The 22300-nt window shown below is 33.3% G+C and overlaps 1 protein-coding gene across 1 annotated transcript in view; it reads left to right on the plus strand.

Annotated features, from left to right (window-relative positions):
* sev (receptor protein-tyrosine kinase sevenless) overlaps positions 1-22300 on the plus strand; it is a 179353-nt gene that overhangs the window by 127341 nt on the left and 29712 nt on the right. Inside the window, exons 22-26 of the mRNA XM_089104666.1 lie at positions 22-359; positions 8755-9102; positions 10267-10487; positions 12507-12655; positions 20564-20772. Of these exons, the coding sequence (XP_088960792.1) occupies positions 22-359; positions 8755-9102; positions 10267-10487; positions 12507-12655; positions 20564-20772 (1265 nt within the window). The remainder of the gene's footprint in view (positions 1-21; positions 360-8754; positions 9103-10266; positions 10488-12506; positions 12656-20563; positions 20773-22300) is intronic.

Below are 22300 nucleotides of genomic sequence, written 5' to 3' on the forward strand. Positions count from 1 at the left end.
AGCCTTTTCTTCTTCTTTCAGGACATTTGTTACCGTTCAATATCAAAATAGAAAAGTGGTTGTTATGACTCACAATATATCTTCTCATTATCAACAACTTTCAACAGAATATTGTGCTGTAAAGCAAAATATTTGCTCCAGTATGATAACATATAAGGATCATAGACCTGAACTCATTCTTATAAATTGTGATGGCTCATTAATGAAATCCTGCAATAGAACCATAGTGATGGAAGAAACATTGACTTTCATCTTCAACGGTAACCTAGTGTCTACTGGTAAAAACGGCTCTGCCAATCTAATTCAGAATGAAACTGTTTATAAAGCTTTGAGCATAGTAGGAACTCAGCCCTATCCCAGTAAGTTTAGTTATTGGTAACTTATTCACATTCTTTCCTCTTTCCTTTTCTGCTTTCTTTCTATTTTGTTGCTTTCTTCTTAGGGATCAAATTCATAGATCAAGAATGATACAGATGTGCAGAATATACTCATAAATGTATGTTGTGTTAGATAAGATAACATTTTATTTCTGAAAAAGCCTAGCACAAGATCCAAGAGAAGGCAGTTCCCTTTTTACTTTGATATAAAATACGTAAAAATTAAAGGTTAAAGTTTAAACGCCCGGAGTAAGATGAAATAAGACATAAATTAGTTGAGCATATTTAAAAAGAGTCAAAACATTTTGATAAATAACATTGAAAATGGATATTAGATTGAAGGTTTACTACATCTAAAACTCAGATTAGGATACGAAAACTTGTTTCCAAGATCACACTTTTCCCCCTCTTCTTTAAAAAGTAGTGATATCTCATGAAGTCGGAAAATATTGATGTTAGATAAATAAAACTTTCGGAATCCAGTTTAGAGGTATTTTTATAATTCTAATTCTCCTCTTTCACTAAGTGTAAGGGTTAGAGACTACGTAAGCCAACTTCCTAAGAAAAGCTTACTACATGGCCAAGTCTGGAAACGTCCACCATGACAAGCCCAAAGGTTTATGAAAAGGAAACCAAACCAACGTAGAAACAGCCTTCCTTCAAGGCTATTACCATACAAGCCGTGAAGAGGTGAAGATGATAACTTAAAAATACCTTGTAAAGTTCTAAGGCTTAAAAATATGAGACTTAAGGAGCACGTGAACAAAGGTCTTAAAAATAAAGCTTATAACCTAATAAAGTCCTAAAACCAACCACCCTGGCAAGGCTCAAGATCTATGAAAAGTAAAGTCGAAACCAAAGTAGAACCGGTTTTTCTTCAAAGTTTTTCATTACCTTAAAAGTGCTGAAGAGGGGAAGATAGGAACTTGGTACACCCTGCAAATTTTCAATATAAACCTTACCTTTTAGTAAGGTTTTATAAACCTTACCTTAACTTTTTCCCTCCTGGTAGTCTCATTAACTTAGCCCAACAGCTGCGATTACCACTGTAGTCGCTTAGTGGTGTGATTGCAGAAAAAATTACTGGTCTTTCTATTTTTTTTCCACCAGCGTTTTGTTGTGCTGTATTTTTTCATGTAGTCTGGTTGTATTTGACTTTTGCAATCAAATTAAACCCACTTCTTCTTGTTCGTTTTTGCACACATAGGTCGAAATCCGTAACAACGTTCCATTATAGAAAAAACTTAAAATAATGATCGAAAATTAAAAAAACTTCGATAAATTATTCTGATACCTGCATACAGTGGGGAAAGGTTGGGGGGGGGGGATTCCTTCCTCAATATTCGTTCAAAGGATTCCTTCCCATGTTAAAAATATTGAAAAATAATGCCTTCAAAAGGCAGCCTTATCGAGACCTAAGTGACAACAGAAAGGGGATCCAATCAGCCCCATCGCTTCTAACGAGCGTATCTGTTAGCATCAATAACATTAACCATTTAGGAATTTAGGTCTTTTATAATGTAGTAGCTTAAAACCTGATTAATATTACTTCAGATTAAATATTAAAAACAAAATTCAAGAGTGGCATAAAATCAAAGTGGCACTTCAAAAAGTGGCATAAAAATCCGCTCCTTTCATAATTTGTATTCTCCCTAACCTAACCTAACGTTGAAAAGCACATGTCTTACGCTAATCTTTTGTTAGGAAGGATTATGCCCTCATTAAGAAAGGACTATTCGTTTTATGATCAGATTTAAAACAGCCTTGAAGGCAAGTATATGTTTTTTCGCTACTTGAGTAAATAAGCTTTAAAACTTAGGCATTTTCAGCAGTAAATATACTGTATTAAGAATCTCACAAAATTAGCACTTGAGGTATTTTAGTTTTTCAGTGTGATTTGAGTATTTCAGTGTGATTTGTGTATTGCTGGGGTAATTTACATATGTTATTATAGTAAATTATGTCATAGTTCCGATCATATTGTCACCACAAGAACGTACGAGGGAAAATGCTGGGGATAATAAAAGGTTGTCACCACATCCTAGCTGACAAAATTATATAATAGCTATATAAAAATGCCCCCCCCCCTCTCCTCCTGTCCCACAGTCATGAGACTCGAATTGGTAAGTTTAAAGCTCAACGGTCTTTTGAATTCATGCATGTTCTTATGCATTTAATAAAATATCGAGTTCTTTATTTTAGGTGTTATAGTTACCCCTACAACAACTACTATTACTACTACTACTACTAACAACTCACTACATCACTAAGCCACCCAAATCCACCAGGGCTGTGCACACTCCTCATTCCACTCAGCTTATTTTCGTTTTTCGAAAATAAACGATTTTCGTTGGGGCCCGAAATGGATGACCATACGGCACAGTCTTTGGCAATCTTGTCTTCCTTCATTGGTAAAACCTAGCTTTGCTATTTTAGCCTTTTTTATTATCGCCATAGAAATTGTGGTCGAGTCACCTTTTTCGTACATTTTATTGTTTGATACACGGTCGGTCAAACCGGCAGGCCTACTTGTAAGTATCCTTATACAATTTCTCTGGGAAATATTCAGCAAACATTCCTAAGCCCTTCTAACATCACCTCTTTATTCCTAGTCTGAGCGACACAGACTTCTTAACGTTAATTTACAAGCCAATTCTTGCATTCCAAACTCTCAAAACCTCCAAAAGTTCACTCATTCCATTAACATTTGTATCTAGGACACTCAAATCCTCTGCATAATCATATTCTAGGAAGATTCTATTTTCCCATTTAATGTCAGGTTCTCCCTTAGTCTTTACTGTGTTCCTTAGGACAAAGTCGTGCAAAACCATCCATATAAATGAGGATCGGATACAACCTTCATTAACTCCTCATCCCACACCAAACTTCTAACCTAACTCCTTCTAGCCTTACTCCTCTATCTCAGTGACATTAGTCTTCCATATATCACTAATCCCTTTTATGCACTTATCTGGTGTAAAATACAAAGATAGGACCTTCACTAAAGCTTCACTATAAGCTGAATGAAATGCCTGTACATAATCTACAACACTAAGGACTAAATCTAAGCGTGAAACTTGCACTTCTTCCCTTTCTGAAACTATGTTGTTCTTCTCTTAGCAGTTTATTTAGAGCCCCTCTTAGTATAAGAGGTCTCATAATGCTAAGTAATCTGCCTCGTTCAGAAATCGAGCTAAAGCCATCTGTAATTATCAAACTCACTCTTATCAACTTTCATATAAAGGGGTTTTATGAAAGTTGTCCTAAAATTATTAAATGCTTTATATCATCTTTACGCCTTTTAGCTCACAATTATATCTAAAAAATGATCCAGATTCTTTATCCAAATTTAAAACGGAGGGAGCCATGGAGGGCAAGAGTTACAGAGACAGGAAAGAACAAAGAGAGAGGGGGAGAGAGAGAGGGGGAGAGAGAGAGGGGGAGAGAGAGAGGGGGAGAGAGAGAGAGAGGGGAGAGAGAGAGAGAGAGAGAGAGGGAGAGGGAGAGAGAGAGAGAGAGAGAGAGAGGGAGAGAGAGAGAGAGAGAGAGAGAGAGAGGGAGAGAGAGAGAGAGAGGGAGATGACGACAGAAATAGAGAGATTGGGTGAGAGAAAAAGAGAGTACGTAATCCCATTGACAAAATTATTTATTTTCATAAATATTTTTATTCGTTATTTTAGACCCTATAATTAATGTGGTTTAATTCACAATTCTTTTGTTCCTTGGCGTGCAGGTTGCGGCATGTAGTTATGTTTTTTATATGCGCCACTAATATTAAGCATATGCTTAGACTAATGTGTCTTGCTTGTGCTACTTTCCTGTAAACATTCCATGAGCTGTTTTAATGCCTGTGTCGGCAATAAATAAAAATCTACACACGAGGATCAGTGCCTTCCTTAGAACTGGAGTCGAGCAAACGTCTAAGAATCAACAAAGGACGATTGTTTTATCATAGAAAAAGCTTTATATGATTAATACAGAGGAGAATTATTTATTTCAATTCAATTTGTTTAGAGCCTATTAAAACAACAGAAGGCTCGAACATTAAGTAGCGGAATTTTACTGGTATTAAGTAGCAGAAAAGGAAAATAGGTACTATACAAGTAGAAACTGAAATGTAAACAACAATAGAAAGAAAAGCTCATAGATGAGTTGAATCATAGCTTTTCTTTTTTTTTCTTTTAATTCATAGCCGCATTGTCAGAAGTCGCTTTGTCAAAGCGAAACTTTAAACCATTTTTAACCATTGACTTACATAAAAAAAAATAGCTTGAATTTAAGGATAGTTTCTTGATAATTAAAGAAAAATGGTTACTAAAGAATGTCACCAACAAAATATTTCAGCATGTACGAATCACAGAAATATTTTGGATTACTTTGGACTAAGTTGTCAACCGACCGGATCCCAAAATCTCGAAGGGAAAAAAGCTCATTTTTCTGGAGGGGAGGAGGCTTGAAAACACAAATAAGTTTGTTTTCCACCATTATGCTGAAATACAAAACAGCCTTGGAGCAATCTATTATGGCATTGCTACCATTTACTCTATTTACTATCCCCTATTATTACCACCTATCCACTTTTGTGTGCAAGTTTTTAAAATATTCAAAATATTTTTGACTTTTTCTTATAATTTCCTTCTTTTTCAGATATCAGCTGTCTTCCATCAGTCAGCATAAACTACAAAGTATTTATTAGAACCATATCCAGCTACTTTGTTGAATTAAAACTAACCCTGCCCGTATACCCCTTAAATTGCAAAGTACCATCTCTTCCGTCAGCTATTTATACAATCCACTATGGTTCCGTCAGCAGTTGTAATGACTCATATCTTAACTGTGAGAGCCCATTCAGTGAGATTTTCAATTTTTTTCGTTTCTGGTGGGGGGGGGGGGAGAATGGGAGGCTATCTTTTCGCGTGGCACTAAATTATGATAATGGATAGTGATTTGAATGAAATCCCGTTATCAAGGTTAGAGGAATTAGAAAGAAGGTCAGTTTTATTTAATTCGGTTTTTCAAGATCATTTAGCTCATGAGATTAATGATATTTCACGTTCTTTCAATATTCCACCAAATAAATATGTATTTTTTAATGAGTCAAAAAATTCTTGTTCTAGGAGGATATCGTTTTGGAACTGTCGGGGATGGGTGAGCGGACGGGGTGTGATTGAGATGTTTTTATATGATTCGGGAACTGATATTTTAGGCATTTGTGAGACTTTCCTAGATGAAATTTCTGCAAATAAAATTGATGTAAAAGATTACCAATTTTTTGATAGAAATAGAACCCAGTAAAAAAAAGGGGGGCCTAGCTGTTTTAATTAAAAATTATATTCCTGCAGGAATGAGGGATGATTTTTTACAGTTTAATATTGAAATGAATTTTGAATGTTGTGTAGTTGAATGTTTTTTGCCTAATAATGAAAAACTCTTAATTGTAGTGATATACCGTCCCCTCTCTTTTAGTATTGTAAATTTCTTAAGTAGACTGGAAAATATACTAGTTTACCTTTCAAGTCTGCGTATTCCATTCATGATCCTTGGCGACTTTAACATAGACCTAATGAGATGTTTACCTTCAGACCATCATATTATTGATAATTATGCATTGCAATTTTTAGAATGTTCTCTTTCTTGTAATTTATATCCGGCTTGTTTTGTCCCGTCACGTGTAGCCGACTCATCTACTTCGCTTATTGACAATATTCTCTCGCTTTAGAGAGATCCTAATAGATGGTTGGATATTTTTTAATAGAGTATTAAATGAACAATTAGACCATCATTGTCCTTATGAAAAAATACATCGTAAAAAAAATTTTCCACGAAAATCATGGATTAATGAGTCACTCCTGAGATCAGTTTATGAAGAAAATCGTATATATAAGATAAGAATGAAATATTCATCACCTGATAATATCATAGGATTTAAAAAATATAAAAATATGTTGGTGAAAACGCTTAGAACGAGTGAGAAAAGGTATTTTGAAAATTCTTTTAGAAATGCTGATTCACCCCAAAAAACATGGAATCTAATTAAATGAAAGATTGGAAACAATTGGTATAATTTTTACCCAGAATTATTAATAGATAAAAATGGTCTTGAATCAAAGGGAAATGGAGCTATTGCAGAATCTTTCAGTGCCCATTTTGCTATTATTGGTTCTGATGTTACTCGTGGTCTTGGCTTGACTTCAGCTCATTCATATAAAGAATACCTTCCTCAATCAGAGGATACAAGTATGTTTTTGACCCCAGTTAGTCTTGATGAATTTGAAAAAAATTTAATAGATGTAATAGAGGTAATTCATTAAGTTTGGATGGACTTTCAACTAATCTTTTGAAACACCTTGCATCTGTAATTCATACACCTCTTGTTTATATTTTTAATTTGTGTTTATCTTCTGGGGTATTCCCTACTAAATGAAAAATTGTCGGAGTTATCCCAGGGTATAAAAAAGGTAATAAAACTAATGTTGATAATTACTGACCTATTGCAATACTTATTCTTTGTCGAAGCTTTTGGAAAAGTTATTTCACAAAACAATTTTGTCTTATTTAGATAAAAAAATCTTTTAACCAAAAGCCAGTTTGGGTTTAGACCGGGTCGTTCTACTGAACAAGCAGTTGCAGCCCTTTTGCTTAAAACTAATGGTTTACTGAATAATGGTAAATATTTATCATGCATTTTGTACGATATAAAAAAAGCATTTGATACTCTAAATCATTTCGTTTTGTTTGAAAAATTAAATATCTCTGGAATCCATGGAAACATATTGGATTTAATAAAGTCATATCTATGTAATCATGGATTCCAAGTAGACCTACAAGGCCATCTGTCTCAGCTTTACTCCCTGGATGATATTGGAGTGCCCCAGGGGTCTATACTTGGACTGTTACTATTTTTGATATATAAAAATGATCTCCCTAATTGTCTATCCTATAAGGATAGCCTAGCAGCACTTATGTTTGCTGATGATACAGTGGTATCTGTTGAAGCTAAAACTCATTCATTATTGATCGAGAATATGGCGTCTGAAATGAATTCAGTTATCCAGTGGTTTTCTTGTAATCGTCTAGTTCTTAATTTGTCTAAGACAGATTTTATGGTTTTCGGGAGATCTAAGCAAGGAGCTGCTAAAGTTGGGATTGATGAGTTAGTTGTTTCTGGGTTGAGAATTAGACGGGTTAAGACATATAGATATTTGGGGATTATTCTTGATGAGCTTTTATATTTCCTTAGTCATTCTGACCATCTCCGTATAAAATTAGCCCAAAATTTAGGATGTTTACATCGATCAAAGTATGTTTTTCCTTTTTCAATTATTAAAACTCTTTATCATTCTTTAATAGATATTGTCCCATTATTTACCTAAATACATTTCCTAATCATTTTAAACCCCTCCAGACATGGCAAAATAAAGCCGTAAGAATCCTTGGTACTGTCTTTCATTGTCCTGCACAACTTCAAAATCTTTGTGAAACAACAACTTTATTTTTGTTTCTTCATATATTAGACCTTAATGCTATTAAGTGCTAATAATTGTTGTCAATTTATTGTTTTTCCTTTTCCTTATTTCTGTGTGGTGTTTATTATTTTGCTTGTGATTCTCAGTTTTTGATATTTTATGCTATATTTTGTAGATTAGATAGTGAAATACTCTGTACGGGTTTAATCACTGAATAAAGTCATTCATTCATATTAAACCTTAATCAACTTAGGGATTTGCAATTATCGCTCTGGCATTATGACATTCAGTATCCGGCGAGTTATTTTTATGAATGACAAATTCTTGTCACCCCTATTCGCTCACTCGCTTCTTCGTCGGCTCGTTTTAAAGCGTATAGAATCCCTTTGGTTAATTGTGAAAGAGATAAATTTTCAATAAGATACCAAATCTTTTCTATAGCAAATAGGCTAAAATTAAATAGTAAATTTAAAAATATTAATATTCGATCACTTTTAAAGAATAAATTAGTAGAATATATTAATAACCTTTGATGACGGGATGATTCTTCTTGATAATTTCTTTCTTAGCATTATTTTTAGATTTTGCCGTGCTGGGGTAGCCTCCTTTGTCCTTCTCCTTCTATATATTATGATGTTTTTTTGGTTTATCTTCTTTATTTTTATTTTGGTGTACTTGAACTCATTGTAATAATTGTTAGCCTTCCTTTCGAGCTTAGATCCCTGTTGGGTCCCTATTTAATTATTTGTGTTGTTTATATTTGTATGAAGTACAATTTATCTGTCTATCTATCTATCTACCATTTACTCTATTTACTACCCCCTATCGTCACCACCTATCCACTTTTTGTGCAAGTTTTTAAAATATCCAAAATATTTTTGACTTTTTCTTGTACTTTCTTTCTTTTTCAGATATCAGCTGCCTTTCATCAGTCAGCATAAACTACAAAGCAGTTATTAGAACCATATCCAGCTATTATGTTGAATTAAAACTACCCCTACCCGTATACCCCTTAAATTGCAAAGTACCATCTCTTCCGTCAGTTATTTACACAGTCCACTATGGTTCCGTCAGCAGTTGTAATGACTCATATCTTAACTGTGATACGGTCAAAGTTCATACAACGAATACTCGGTTGTCTAACCTAACACCGAACACTGAATACGTTGCATATGTAGTTGTATCAAATTTCTTCTCTGAAAAGATGAGCAAACGCAATTCTGGATATGGGCCAATTACAATCAAAACAAAACCAGCAGGTAAGCAGTATTCATATTTACTGTAGCTGTTTAAATCAGCGGATTATGCTAATTTTTCCTCAAGGTTTTCTCTTTATACTGTCATTTTTTACATATAGTTATCCAATCATTTTTTCCCACATTAAAAATAAAATGTTCCTTAATGCTTACTTCGAGGATTCTGAACTGTCTTTTTTTCAAACAAACATTTTCTTATTTCAGTTTCTTATTTTCAGTTGTTTTCTTTCCTTAAAGTTTTCAAAACACTAGCTGTATTTTGACTGACACCAGACTTAGGATAAGGTCTTATATAGGGTTTTCCATTATTCTGGATCTTGCCTGTGCGCAGATGGGAAAGGGAGTGGGGTCAGGTATCGTTGACCTCTAAACCCTAGAGGTCATCCTTTCCAAAAAAAAAAAAAAAAAAAAAAAAAAAAAAAAAAATATATGTGACCGTTTGTATGTATCAATTTAATATGACTTAAGAAGAAACAAGATTGGTGTCAATACTAACAAAACGGAATCAAAATGTGTCATCAGTTACGAGGGGTAGGGGGTGAGTTTGAGATTTAAATTAATCTATATTTTATAAGAAAGGGCAGAATTCTTGAATAGCCCTCCAAACCTGAAAAAAAATGAGCTAGAATATGCTTTGAAAACACGATTTAAACCTCACAAATGCAGCCTGAGAAGTACATATGGGTCTTCCGCCCTTGCAATGTAGCCTTGTGTCATTCGCTACTCACAAACAAGGCCGTACCCAGGATTTTTTTTCGGAGGGGGTTTTACTTAAAGATTTTTTTTCGGGGGGGGGGGGTACAAAAAAAAATCAAAAAACGCATACAAAATTTGTTTATATTCATTTTTGTTACGTTTTTACGAGTCAAACAAACATTTCGGAGGGTTGGGGGTTCAAATCCCCCTACCACCCCCTCCCCTATCTGGGTACGGACTTGCTCACAACAGCTTCAGCTTTGGGTCGTCGTAAGCTTATTATTGTGGCCTTAGATTTCTATTTTTTTTTATTTCGTATTTATATAACCTCGTTCATTCTCGTGGTTTCAAAATTAATTGTCTTAAAATTTAGCTGCAAATTTAATGGAAAGAAATACATAATCTTGATGGAAAAACGAACACACTTTAATTTATGTAAATAGTTGCTTATCTTGTTTTTTTTTGTTTCAGCGCCATCTTCTGTAAGAAACATAAGCGCTACGATAGCCTCTCCTACTTCTATAAAAGTGTTTTGGAAGGAACCTGAAATAAAATATGGCTCGTTCATCAAATATCGAGTATCAGTGGAAGAAGCAGTATTAGAAGACAGAAAAACCGTAACACAGCAAGCCAGTAAGCAGACCTCCTTCTTTGTTGAAGGTTTAACCCCATCCACTGTTTATAAGATTACGGTAATTTTACCTTTATTTTAGAAGAGTATGAAAGAGAGATAAGAGAGGGATATTATACTGAAAAAGTGTAGAAAAGGGCCAAAAGGTGTACTATGATCCAAGATCTTAAATTTGTTAACATATTAATACTTTTTAAATATTTTTTTTCGTTAAAAACCAGAGGAGAACCTTAGTTCATTTGCTGTCTACCTCAAATAAAGCTCAAAGTGCTGACTAAAATTCGGTACTTCTGTATCCCGATGCCACCCTGTAGGATCTAAAAATATTATTGGTGCTAGCTGATTCCAGGACCGAATAAATCTAGGATTATCTAAAACTAAGGCATCATTGAGCAAAACGAGTAGCTGGCATAGGGACAAAATTTTCCCTGTATCCGGGAATTAATTATATAATTTCAAGCGAAGCCGTTACGAAGAGTCTTATGCCTTTCATTTAGGGTGTCCACACTACTTACTTTCTTTAAAAGGCTTTTGTGATTAAAAAGATGTCTTCAGAGGTCTTTTCTGGATTCTCTCGGGTAGAATATCTGTTATCTATATACAAACAATATAGATGATAGAACGGCTATATTTATATGTACAGTATAAAATATACGCTTTCCTTTGGTGCCAGATATTCTTCCCCCATTTTCTAATATTAGAATTGTTGAATTTCTTTTCGTTTTCTATTTCTTAAGACTTAAATTTGAACTTGATGTTTAGTATTAAAAGAAAATTAATTTACTATTTTTTGTGACAAAATAACACTAAAACTATAACTTTTCTGCAATGAATTGTTCTATAAACCATCACAGGTCAATGATCAGAGAATCAGAATCATATTACAGGCGTGTTACCTTTTCACCAACACTATCTTATTGCTGTGCTACCTAACAACAGAAAGTTGGAGTTTTTTGTAAGCAAAACGCTAAGTATTCGGCAGTGTTTGCTGGTGGTTAACTGATGTCATCCACTTTAGAGTAATAAGAATAAGAACCATTTTATTGATACAAGCCGTCTATAAGAGGCTGCTGATGGATGGTTCACTGATCACGTACACCTTGGGACAATTCAAAATTAAATAGAGATGTTTTTTTTTACATAGAAATTGTACATTTTCAAAGCTTCGAGGGCATGTACTTTAGAATGTTATATATTTTACAAATTTTTGTTGATTGTAAGTTGCGCTGTCTTGTTCTGACGCCAAAATATTGCTTTTAGACGCTGATAGCTGGTATATTAGCTTGTCTTATGTCTACTAAGCTTACCGCATTAGCAGTACTGCGCACACATTTGAACCTGATTTTTCCTTAGCTGGTAGAAATATTCTGCCTCTTATATTTATTTGTAAAGGTGATGTTAGCATTAAAAAAAAAGTTGGCACATTATTTTGTTATTCTATTCTATTTTGTTATTCTATTGTTCTATTTTATTTTTATTCTATATTATATCTATTCTTTTTTGTTATTCTGTTGTTGGAATGATTTCAACTCATCAGATAGCTAAGTAAATTGGATATGGGTGTTTTTGAATATTTTTGAAAAATTTCGGTACTTTTCGTCCCCCTCCACGGAAATGTGTGCCTGAATGGACGGTAAGTCTGGCACGAATTCTTAGTAGTTTCCACTTTTGCCTGTGCTACGCATTTTCAAATTCTGTGAAATTCAAATCCTGCTCTAGGGTTGTCAATATAAAGTAGTATTCTACAACTTGACTATAAAACAGTAGTCCTAAAAACATAACCAATTTTGTCCCTATGTTAATGAAACCATTGTCATCTTTGTTTTTTCCTGTGTATTGTATTTTTTATTGTTAATATGTTAAAGATAATATAACGATATGGTTTTGAAAGTTTGCTATTTCACCATTGTTCCTTAACAAAACACAGCTTATAGCATGGGTTCCAAAAGAAATGAGAACAAGCCAACCAGCTGGTAGTTTGTAATTGGTAAAGTACTTCTGCTGACACCAAATGTTAAAAAATTTAAGTTAATTAGGATAAAATTTGATAATTCTTTTCTCTTCTATTTCATTTATGAAGGTTGAGAGCTGTTCTGAAACTTTTGAATGTAGTCAACCTACAGTAATGCATACCAAAACCCATCCATTTCCTGGATTTTTGGAGCTGGTTAAGACAGGATCAACGTATATTCAAGTCAAATGGGTCTGTGATTTCACTTTTATTGACAGGTATTTTTCTTTTCCTTGTTAGTTCTATTCAAAATTTCGCATAGTTTTTTTTATTCTTATTTTCTGACGTGCATAAAAAAATATGCTTAGAATTTGGAAAAGAAATTGGTTACTTAATTCTGTGTTTTTCCTTCTCACTTTTTAGTTTAACCCCTCTCCCAATCTCATTTCTTTCTGTATCGCTCTTTCTCTGTTGATTATTCCATTTGCCTTATTACTGATTCCCTTAGTTTTTGCAGAAAATAATTGCTTCTCTTAAGAAGAAGAACTGTTTATTTGATTAATTCAACATAACACAAAACATATACCCCCAACAGAGAGTAAAGCTCGTAAAATTGGGTATTAATAATAATAAAAAAAAAAATAAAAAACACAAAAACAAACAAAAAAAAAAAAAAATTTTCTCATCATAACAAAAGAGAGAAAGAAAAAAAAAACCTGGTTAAAGAAAAAAACAAAAACATAACAAACATAAAGAAAACAAACGCTGGACAAGTGGGGCATGGAAGGCTATCCCAACATGGGTAACAAATATAAACAAAAAAAAATAATAATAATAATAAAAAAAAATTCTATTCCACCATCACAGGTCAATACATATTTTTAATATTTTCTTCCTTAGAACTGATATTTGCCGAAATGACTCAATTTGAATTCTATCTTTCAGCCTATATTTATTTGAAATAAATGGTATTTGGTATCTAATTGAAAATCTAGATCTTTCACAAGTAACAAAGGGAATTCGATATGTTCCAGAACACCTAAGAGCCGAAGGAGGGGGCAGAATCAACAGAGATTTTTCATAAAAATAACTACTAGGATCATGTATTTTAAAATACCATATTGATATATTAAGTTCTCTTATATGTTTCAGATCTAATAAATTCAAGAATAGAAATAATGTTTCAGTTTCCGATGCATCTCTAAGTTTTGATGGACAATGTAAAAAATTTCCAAGTATTCTCACTGCTTTATTTTGAAGGATCTGTAGGGGTTTTATATGCGTCCAAAAAGTATTTAAATAAATAATTGTGCAATAATTTAAATAAGGAGCAATCAAAGAATGATAAATTATTTTTAAAATTGAAAATGGAAAAACATGTTACAAACGATACATAGACCCAATATTTTGCGAAAGTTTCACCCTTAAATGATCAATATGAGTTTGAAATGACAAAAGGGGATCAATAAAAAATCCTAAATAACGATATGATTGAACTCTACGTATTTTATGGTCACCAATTTGAAGCTCCTGACATGAAATTTTTTTAGTAGTACGTTTTGAATGACCAAAAACCATAAATTCAGTCTTCTTAAAATTCGGTACCAAATAATTAGAAACAAACCATCGATTAACTGAACTAACAGTGTTAAACAAATTTTGAATCAATGTGGATGAATCCTTCGATTTAACATAAACAGCTGTGTCATCTGAAAATAAAATTGCAAGACCATTATTTCCCTGCAAACATCGTGGAATATCATTAATATACATCAAAAATAAAAGTGGACCTAATACTGATCCTTGTGGGACACCAATATCTTCAAGATCATTTAAACTAGACAAATAACCATCAACATCTACCACGATTTTACGTCCATAAAGGTATGATCTTATTATTTCTAGTCCTTTCCCTCTTATACCAGAATTTTCCATTTTATCAGAACGAATTTCATGGTTTAAAGTGTCAAATGCTTTTTTAACATAATAAAAAACAGTAGATACATGATCAGTACTATCTAAGCAGTCATTTATTTCTAATACAAGAGCTACAACTGCTTGTTCCGTTGAATGACCTGCCCTAAATCCAAACTAATATTATGTAAACAAATTTATTTTATTTAGATAATTAGCAATCCTTCCTTTAAGAATATTTTCCAATACTGTAGACAATGGTGATAAAATCGCGATAGGAAGATAATTATTTGTATCAGATTTATCTCCTTTTTTTTGCAATGGTATTACACGAGCAATTTTCCATCTTATAGGAAATGTACCTGTGAAAATACATAAATTTAAAATATTAAGCAATTGTTCAAAAATTACACCTGCAATATTTTTTAGAAAATTAGTTGAAAGTTCATCATATCCCAATGAGTTGCCATTTTTTAAATTCTTAATGACCTTTTGAAATTCTGCAAAAGTAACCGGGGCCATAAATATGCTCGTATCTTCAGTGGGCGGTAGATATTTTTTATGCAACCTTCGGGAAGAAAGGTCAACTTCTCCTGAAACAACAGATGATCCAATACTAGCAAAATATTCACTAAACTTCTTAGCAACAGCTTGTGGTCCTCTAAATTCTTTACCATTAATATCAAATAACACTTCAGGGTGTAATAACTTTTTATTTCTTCCAATTTTATCATTAATCAAACTCCAAGCTTTTCTAGGGGAATCTGAATTTCGAAAAGATTTTTCATAATAAAGTCTTTCACCTACTCTAAGGATCCTTACCAGCATATTCTTATAATTTTTAAAACGCGTTATATTTATGTCCGTGGGATATTTTATTCTAATTTTATATAAACGATTTTTCTCATTAATAGATCTCAAAAGTGATTCATTTATCCAAGGTTTTTTTGGGGTAAGTTTCTTTCCTCTCGGGCTCTTATATGGGCAAAAAAGATCAAGCTTTTCATTCGTAATATAATAAAATTTATCTAATGATTGGTTCGGATCCTTCTCATCAATTACAGGACTCCAATCAACATCACCAAGCCCTTCTTTTAACCTTAATACTTTTTTATGTGAAAAATCTCTACGCTTGGTTTGATTTTTTTTATTACGCAGAAAATTTATAAGAAAATCAGACATAATTATACAGTGGTCAGATGAATCATCAGGAATAACAAATGTATTAACAGCACTATAAGGTGAAAAAATATTATCAATAAGTGAAAATGATGTATCAGCTATTCTAGAGGGCACAAAACATACGTGGTTTAGTCCATAAGATAGTGGGCCCTCCAAAAACTGCAAAATATTTCTATCTATTCTATTCTGATCTGCAGATAGGAGTTTCATTAAACCAATATTAAAATCACCCATAACTAAATAAGGAGTATTAAGACTAGCTAATATATCCAACATACTTTCAAAATGATTTTTAAAATCCATCCGGCTGCATGACGGAGTGCGGTAAATAACTGCAATTAAAAACTTCCGATTATTTGGAAAAGAGCATTCCACTACACAAGATTCAAAAATAATTTCAATATTCATTGGCAAAAAATCAATCCTTATACGTGCTGGTATGCAATTTTTAATTAAAACACCTAGACCCCCTTGTTTTTGTCTTTTCCGACCGATGTGAAAAAATTGGTAATCTTTTACATGTATATTTTCAATTGAAAAATCATCTAAAAAAGTTTCACATAAGCCTAATATATCTGTATCTGAATCCGACAAAAACGTTTCAATCACATCCTGCGCAGTCCTCCAACCCCGGCAATTCCAAAACGACATCCTACTTGTATTTACATTTTTTCTTACCAGCTCATTCAGAAATATATATTGATTTTTTGGGATATCAAAATTACTTGAAGTATCATCATCATCACCAGCTACAATAGTTTGAAAAATTGACTGAAATGAAAGAGAATTTCGCTCAAATTCTTTTAACCTTGATGATGGAATTTCACGATTATCTCTATCCATTATCAAATATTAATCCCACGTTAAGAGAAACCACACCATGCCCCAAAAGACCAGCAAAACAAAAAAAAGAAACATAAATATCTTCATAAAAACCAAAAAACACTACTACTGTTTCCAGGCCTAGTATCACTGAAAGCCAAGACCAATCCATAAGAACTCCAATCACAACCCGGTACGCTCCGCACCGCGCTATAAATTATACACCACTAATACTTTTTCTCATTTTTTTTTTTTTACTTTATTCCATCCACAATATCTTTTTTAAAAAAAGAAGATAAAAAAAACACGAGACAACATTACTTTATACCAATATACTATCACAAAAAAAAACAAAGAAGTAAAAAACACAACAAAATAGTAACTCAAAACTATATTAAACTAAAATAATTAATATAAATATGACAAACCTCTTAGCATTGCATAGGCCCCCCTCCAGGATTTATCGGCACTGACAATTCAGAAATCACGTCATTCACGGAGAAAGAAACCCGCAGGCCATTTGGCCGATCAAAACAAAGGAGAGGTGGAACCGATTTTGTTACCCATGCTTGAATACCACAATCAGCAAGCTTTGATCTTTTTTCAATCAGCCGTTTTCTAATATCTCTCACTGCCGTCGGAGGATCATCACTAAGATAAATATATTTATGACCGCAAACAGTCTTTCCTTTAAGTTTTTTACTCTGTTTCAGAATCGTTATTTTTTCTTCTTTAGAACGAACAGTAACATTAAAATATCTACGCTCTTTTTTTACTTATTTAACAGCAAATTCTGGGGTCTCATTTACACCTAGTCCTTCTTCACAAACAGTTTTGAAAATTGCTTTTGCTTCCTCTTTATCATCGCAAGGTACATTCCAAGCCACTATATTTTTCTCATTCATTCTATACTCGCAATGCATTAACCGATTTTTCAACTGATTATTTTCTTCACGGAGAAACACTGACTCAGCTGTAACAACACTAATCTGTGATTTTATATTTATTATTTCATTCTCAGTAGCCGCCACATGGGTCTGGATTGTCGAAAATTGCTGCGATTGGCCAGATAGCGCTTCCTCAAGCGATTTGACCCGGGTTTCCAGAGATTTGAACTGGTCCGTGATACCGTCAAGCTTTTTTCCATTGTCTTTCACTATAGTTAGAATTTCAGAAAAGCTCCGAGCCAGCGTCGAAATTGACAAAGTCTCTCCATTCTTAGGTGAAGATGACGAATAATCATTTTGATCCTTTTCGAATGAGACTTCTTTACGGTTTCTTTTATTTCACCCCATGAATAAGCATCAATTAAAAAATGGACAAATAGTCTTACCTCAGCCGGCAACGATTGTTTATCCACGATGTTGCTAGTGTGCAGGGCTTTTAAGCCCTTTGGTACGGCAAACCCCATTTCCAACGTCTGTAATCAAAGGCTCTCTTTATAATAAATAAAATCAAATCCTCTTCTACTCCATGGAATTTTTCAGTTCAAAGCAATAATCACCCACCAAAAAATTTTCTTTCATCAATTCAAAACATTAATCTCAAAAACTATTTCACTCTTCAGCCAAAACTACCGCAGGCACGGAGCGCCTAAGGTGTTACTCGTTCGGGGAATGAATCATGACTGTTCCTTCACTTGTTTCTTTCTTTTTTCGCTTTTCTTCTTCGCCTAATATTTTTCAAGTGTTCTTTGTAATTGCATGTTTGGTGCCTAGTTTATTTTGTTTATTTACTGTTCGCTTCTTTTCATATTACTTTGTTACTTTTCATATTACTTGCTGTCATATAGTATCAATAACTTTTTTGACCATATAGGCTTTCCAGTTGAAGCAAATAGAAAGCAACTAAAATTGGGCAAAGGTTTTGGCAAACTGTACTATCTCACTGACTGCTCATTCAATCTAATCGAAGTAAGCGACATTTGGTTCACTGCACTTTTACCAATATAATGCAAGCAGATTAATTCCATCGGCATAAAAATTGGGTGCTCGAAATTCGATAAAGTCAACTAAGGCCTTTTTCGCCTCATCTGGATTGACTAAGTAGTCAAAATGCTGGAAAAGATGGTAAAAACTTCAAAAATTGGATCCTCTACGACAACAAGAAACGTCCAGGACGGGGTTTGGACGCCCAAAAGCCACTCAGCCACTTCTCAAAGCAAAAACCTCACCAAAAAATGCTATGGTCACTAAATAGTGGTCAATGGGTAGTATGATTCACTATAACGTTCTGCAAGCGAGCCAAACATTCACATCAGAGTCCTATTGTGAGGAAATCGACGAAAAGGACCGAAAATTGCGTCAACAGCAGCCGACACTGGTGAACAGAAGAGGCCCAATACTGCTCCACGATAACGTCCGTCCATCAGTTTCAGAAATTATTGGCCGAAAATTAAACAAATTGAGCTTTGAAGTTTTGCCTCACCTACCATCATAGACGGTTTTAGGAGAGGCAGAAGGGGCTGCTGCCCCAGGCACATAAATAAAAAGGAGTGCAGAATTTTAAATAGATAATCTAACAGTCATAATCATTTTGTAATGACTTGCACTGGCGCAGTGGATTTGACCTTAGCCCGGTAATACAAGACCCAGAGATCGAACCTTGTAGTAGCAACACACTGCAGGCCCTTCACACGGACCTTAGTAGTCAAGAATCTTAGTTGATTCGATTGCTAACTTGCTAATCATTTTGTAATTTAAAAAGAGAGTGCAATTGGCAGTAAGTATAAGCAAATTGAATCCGCAATTTTAATTTTTCCCATATCTTCAACACCATTCCTTGGAAATAAAAGTAAGTAAACCGAATTTAATTAATTTTATTTTTTTGTGATATTTTGTATTCGAACTTTGCAGTGGCTAACGTAAGAAAAGAGAGATTTAAATTGATAGAATTTTTTTTAATTAATGAAAACTTGTTAAAATTTTCCAAACAAGGAACCGAATTTAAATAATTTTAATTCTTCTGTGATATTTTGTATTCAAATTTTTCAGAGACGAAAATAAGAAAAGTGAGGTTTAAATTAATGAGAAATCGTGTGATTAATGGAAATTTTGTAAAAATTTGGCCTAGAAATTTTGGGGAAACAGGGGGGGGAGGCTGCTAATCAAGTTTGTTGCCCCAGGCAAAAGGGACGCCTGAACCACCACTGCCCACCATACTCCTCATACATCTCGAAAACTTATCATCTTCTTTTCAAGCGCTTCGATAATTTCGCTTTTGTAGAACCTCTGTCAATCCGGACGATTCAAAAAAGGCCTTCGTCGACTTTTTTGAATCTTGGGCATTATTGAGCATTATTGAATTTTCGTTGTGTTGGAAGAAGCGCAGTGAATCAAATGGCGCTTGCTTCGATTAAATTGATTAAGTACCCAGTAGGCTATTATAGTTTGGAGAAGACTCATAAAATCGGACAAAACTTTTGAAATAACCTAATTTTAATAAAGACAGTCAAGTCACAGTAGAAATAGACCCCAAAAATTTACAACGGAAAAATAAATAAAAAGAAATAAGTAAACGAGAAACTACATTTTAAAAAATAAAAGAAAATATTATAAAAAGGAGAAAAATTATATAGCTAGAAGTGTCAAAAAGCTGGGTAGAGTAGGTTAGAGTCCTAAAGCAGAGAGAGACTTAGTTAGAGACCTTCATCTTAATTCTAAGCTATAGATGTTTATTTCTCTAGAAGTTTTTTTAACGGTGTTTTTATTGCTGAAATATAGCTGTTTCGCCTTTTTTTTCTTTTTAGTTTTTTTTTTGTTAAATATGTCTCAATGTTTTTTTAAAATTATAATTCTGGGCTTAGGAACCTAGATGATCACGTCTTGCAGTTGTATTCCCTTCAGAGTAGATAACATTTGACTAGAACGAGTTACTGGTTGATCTTTTCATGGCTGTTTGGTTTTTTTCTCTTTTTTCTGTGTTTTTAAATATTGCTATATTTTAATTTTAGCAGCTTGGAATAAAAAGGCAATAAAATTCAGCTCACTTGTTGACATGCTCGAAACATCATATAGTTTGAAATTTCAAAAGCTCCCACATTAGTGCACTACTTTGCATTCCATAGTTTGTATCCCAGCGAACTGGCTAAACTTAAACTTTTTGCAAAGAATTGCTTCATAAAAGCGTGCAAAACTGAAAAAAATTCAGATGCGAGTCCTTTAACCAGTGATATTTTTTTATATTGTACAAGATAAAAATATATAAAAACAGAAAAAAATAGGGGAGTCAAATCTTCAAACCTCTAATCAATGTTTTAATATTTATAGCTATATTATCCAATACCGGAAGGGCACTCAATATACAAACGGTACACTATTGCAAAAAGTCTTACGAGATAAAACGGAAGATGTCTTCTTGGAGGTGAATGGCCTGGAACCTAAGACAAAATATGCACTTAGACTGCTAATTTATTATAAGCCCTTCCAAACAGAGTTTATTTTTCCGGAGGAAGACACACTCAAAGTTCAAACAATAGGTAGATAGTCTTTTTTTTGGTTCGTTTAATGGTAGGCTATATTTTAAGCTATTTTCGCCTATATATTCTTGTCTAAAATTATAAACCTTCCGCAAGAAACTTTATCTGACTAAATGAAGACACCCTCTCCAAATAAACAGACATGTAATTGATTTTGTTTCCAAAATAGTTTTTTTTGGCCCTTTTGGGCTCCTCGACATTCCTTACGGAAGGACAGCATAGAACTTGTTATTTAGGCATGCGCTTGGCTTGGAAAGAGAGTTAGTTGAAACTAGGGTGGTGGAGTCGGCCAGTTAGCAATGCCAATTTCAGATCTATGAATCTAGCTCTTGGAATTTTAAATAGCAAACTCCCATCTTCACCCCTTTGAGATGTGAGAATTCGATAATCACTCCGGCTCCTAAACTCCAGTACTACACTTGGAATCCTACTTTGTGTCGTTTTAAGTGCATTGAATGCTTACAAGAAATGGTATTCCCATAGTTTGCTCAGTGCAATGTATTGTACTTCTGACTCCAAAGCCAAAACTTCTAACTGTTCCGATTCCTTTAGCTGTAAGTTAGTACCAACTCCACAGTCCTGGTTAAAACACAATTTCTGTTAGTGCAGGATTCTATAAGAGAATCTACTTTGCTAGTGGAATCGCTACCTTCGCTCAAAATGTGAAATCACCAGCCAAAATTTTCTTGTTTCGACCTTTCTTGCTAGTACAAGATGTTCAGAAGATTTTTTTGAGCCAACCAACTATTTATTTTTTTTTGAGGGGGGGGGGGATGTATTCGATTTTGATGCAATGGAGCCAACCTCACCAAAAAAACTTTAAAACAGTGAAATAAAACTCTTTTAAGTATATATATATATATATATATATATATATATATATATATATATATATATATATATATATATATATATATATATATATATATATATATATATATATATATATATATATATATATATATATATATATATATATATATATATATATATATATATATATATATATTATTCTTATCGAAGGAGCAAAAACTAAAGGGCAAAATCATGCCCTTACATGATTATCAAGCACCCAGGAAAAACAGCCAAAAGCCAGCACATTATCCATATAATTACCAAGGCCAGGTAGTAAGATAAAAATTTATTTCGAAAATGGATAATCACAAGCATAGATAAGCCAGTTTTGTATTTCAGAGTAAAAAAGAAAAATGAAAAAACCTGTACACAAGATAAGGTCAATAAATTGAGAAGACGGTAGAATAAATGACGGTAGAACATATACTGTAAATTTTTCAAACGAAGTAAATTAACTAAAAAACACATTCAGACATAATAACGCAAAGTGAATAATCAGTCATTGAATTGTAGGTAATACTGACATTTAAACATTGTTGTAAAAAAAAGATTTAAATATATAGGATTATTAGTCATAGTAGGTCAAGGGGATTAAAATGAATCAAGGCTAGTAAAAAATTATAAAGAAATGGCAAATCCTAGTTATAAGTAAATGCAACTCTCGAACAATAAA

Source organism: Artemia sp. Qi Xiang Cuo, chromosome 2 (assembly GCF_049724085.1).
Source record: "Artemia sp. Qi Xiang Cuo chromosome 2, ASM4972408v1, whole genome shotgun sequence".
NCBI lineage: Eukaryota > Metazoa > Arthropoda > Branchiopoda > Anostraca > Artemiidae > Artemia > Artemia sp. Qi Xiang Cuo.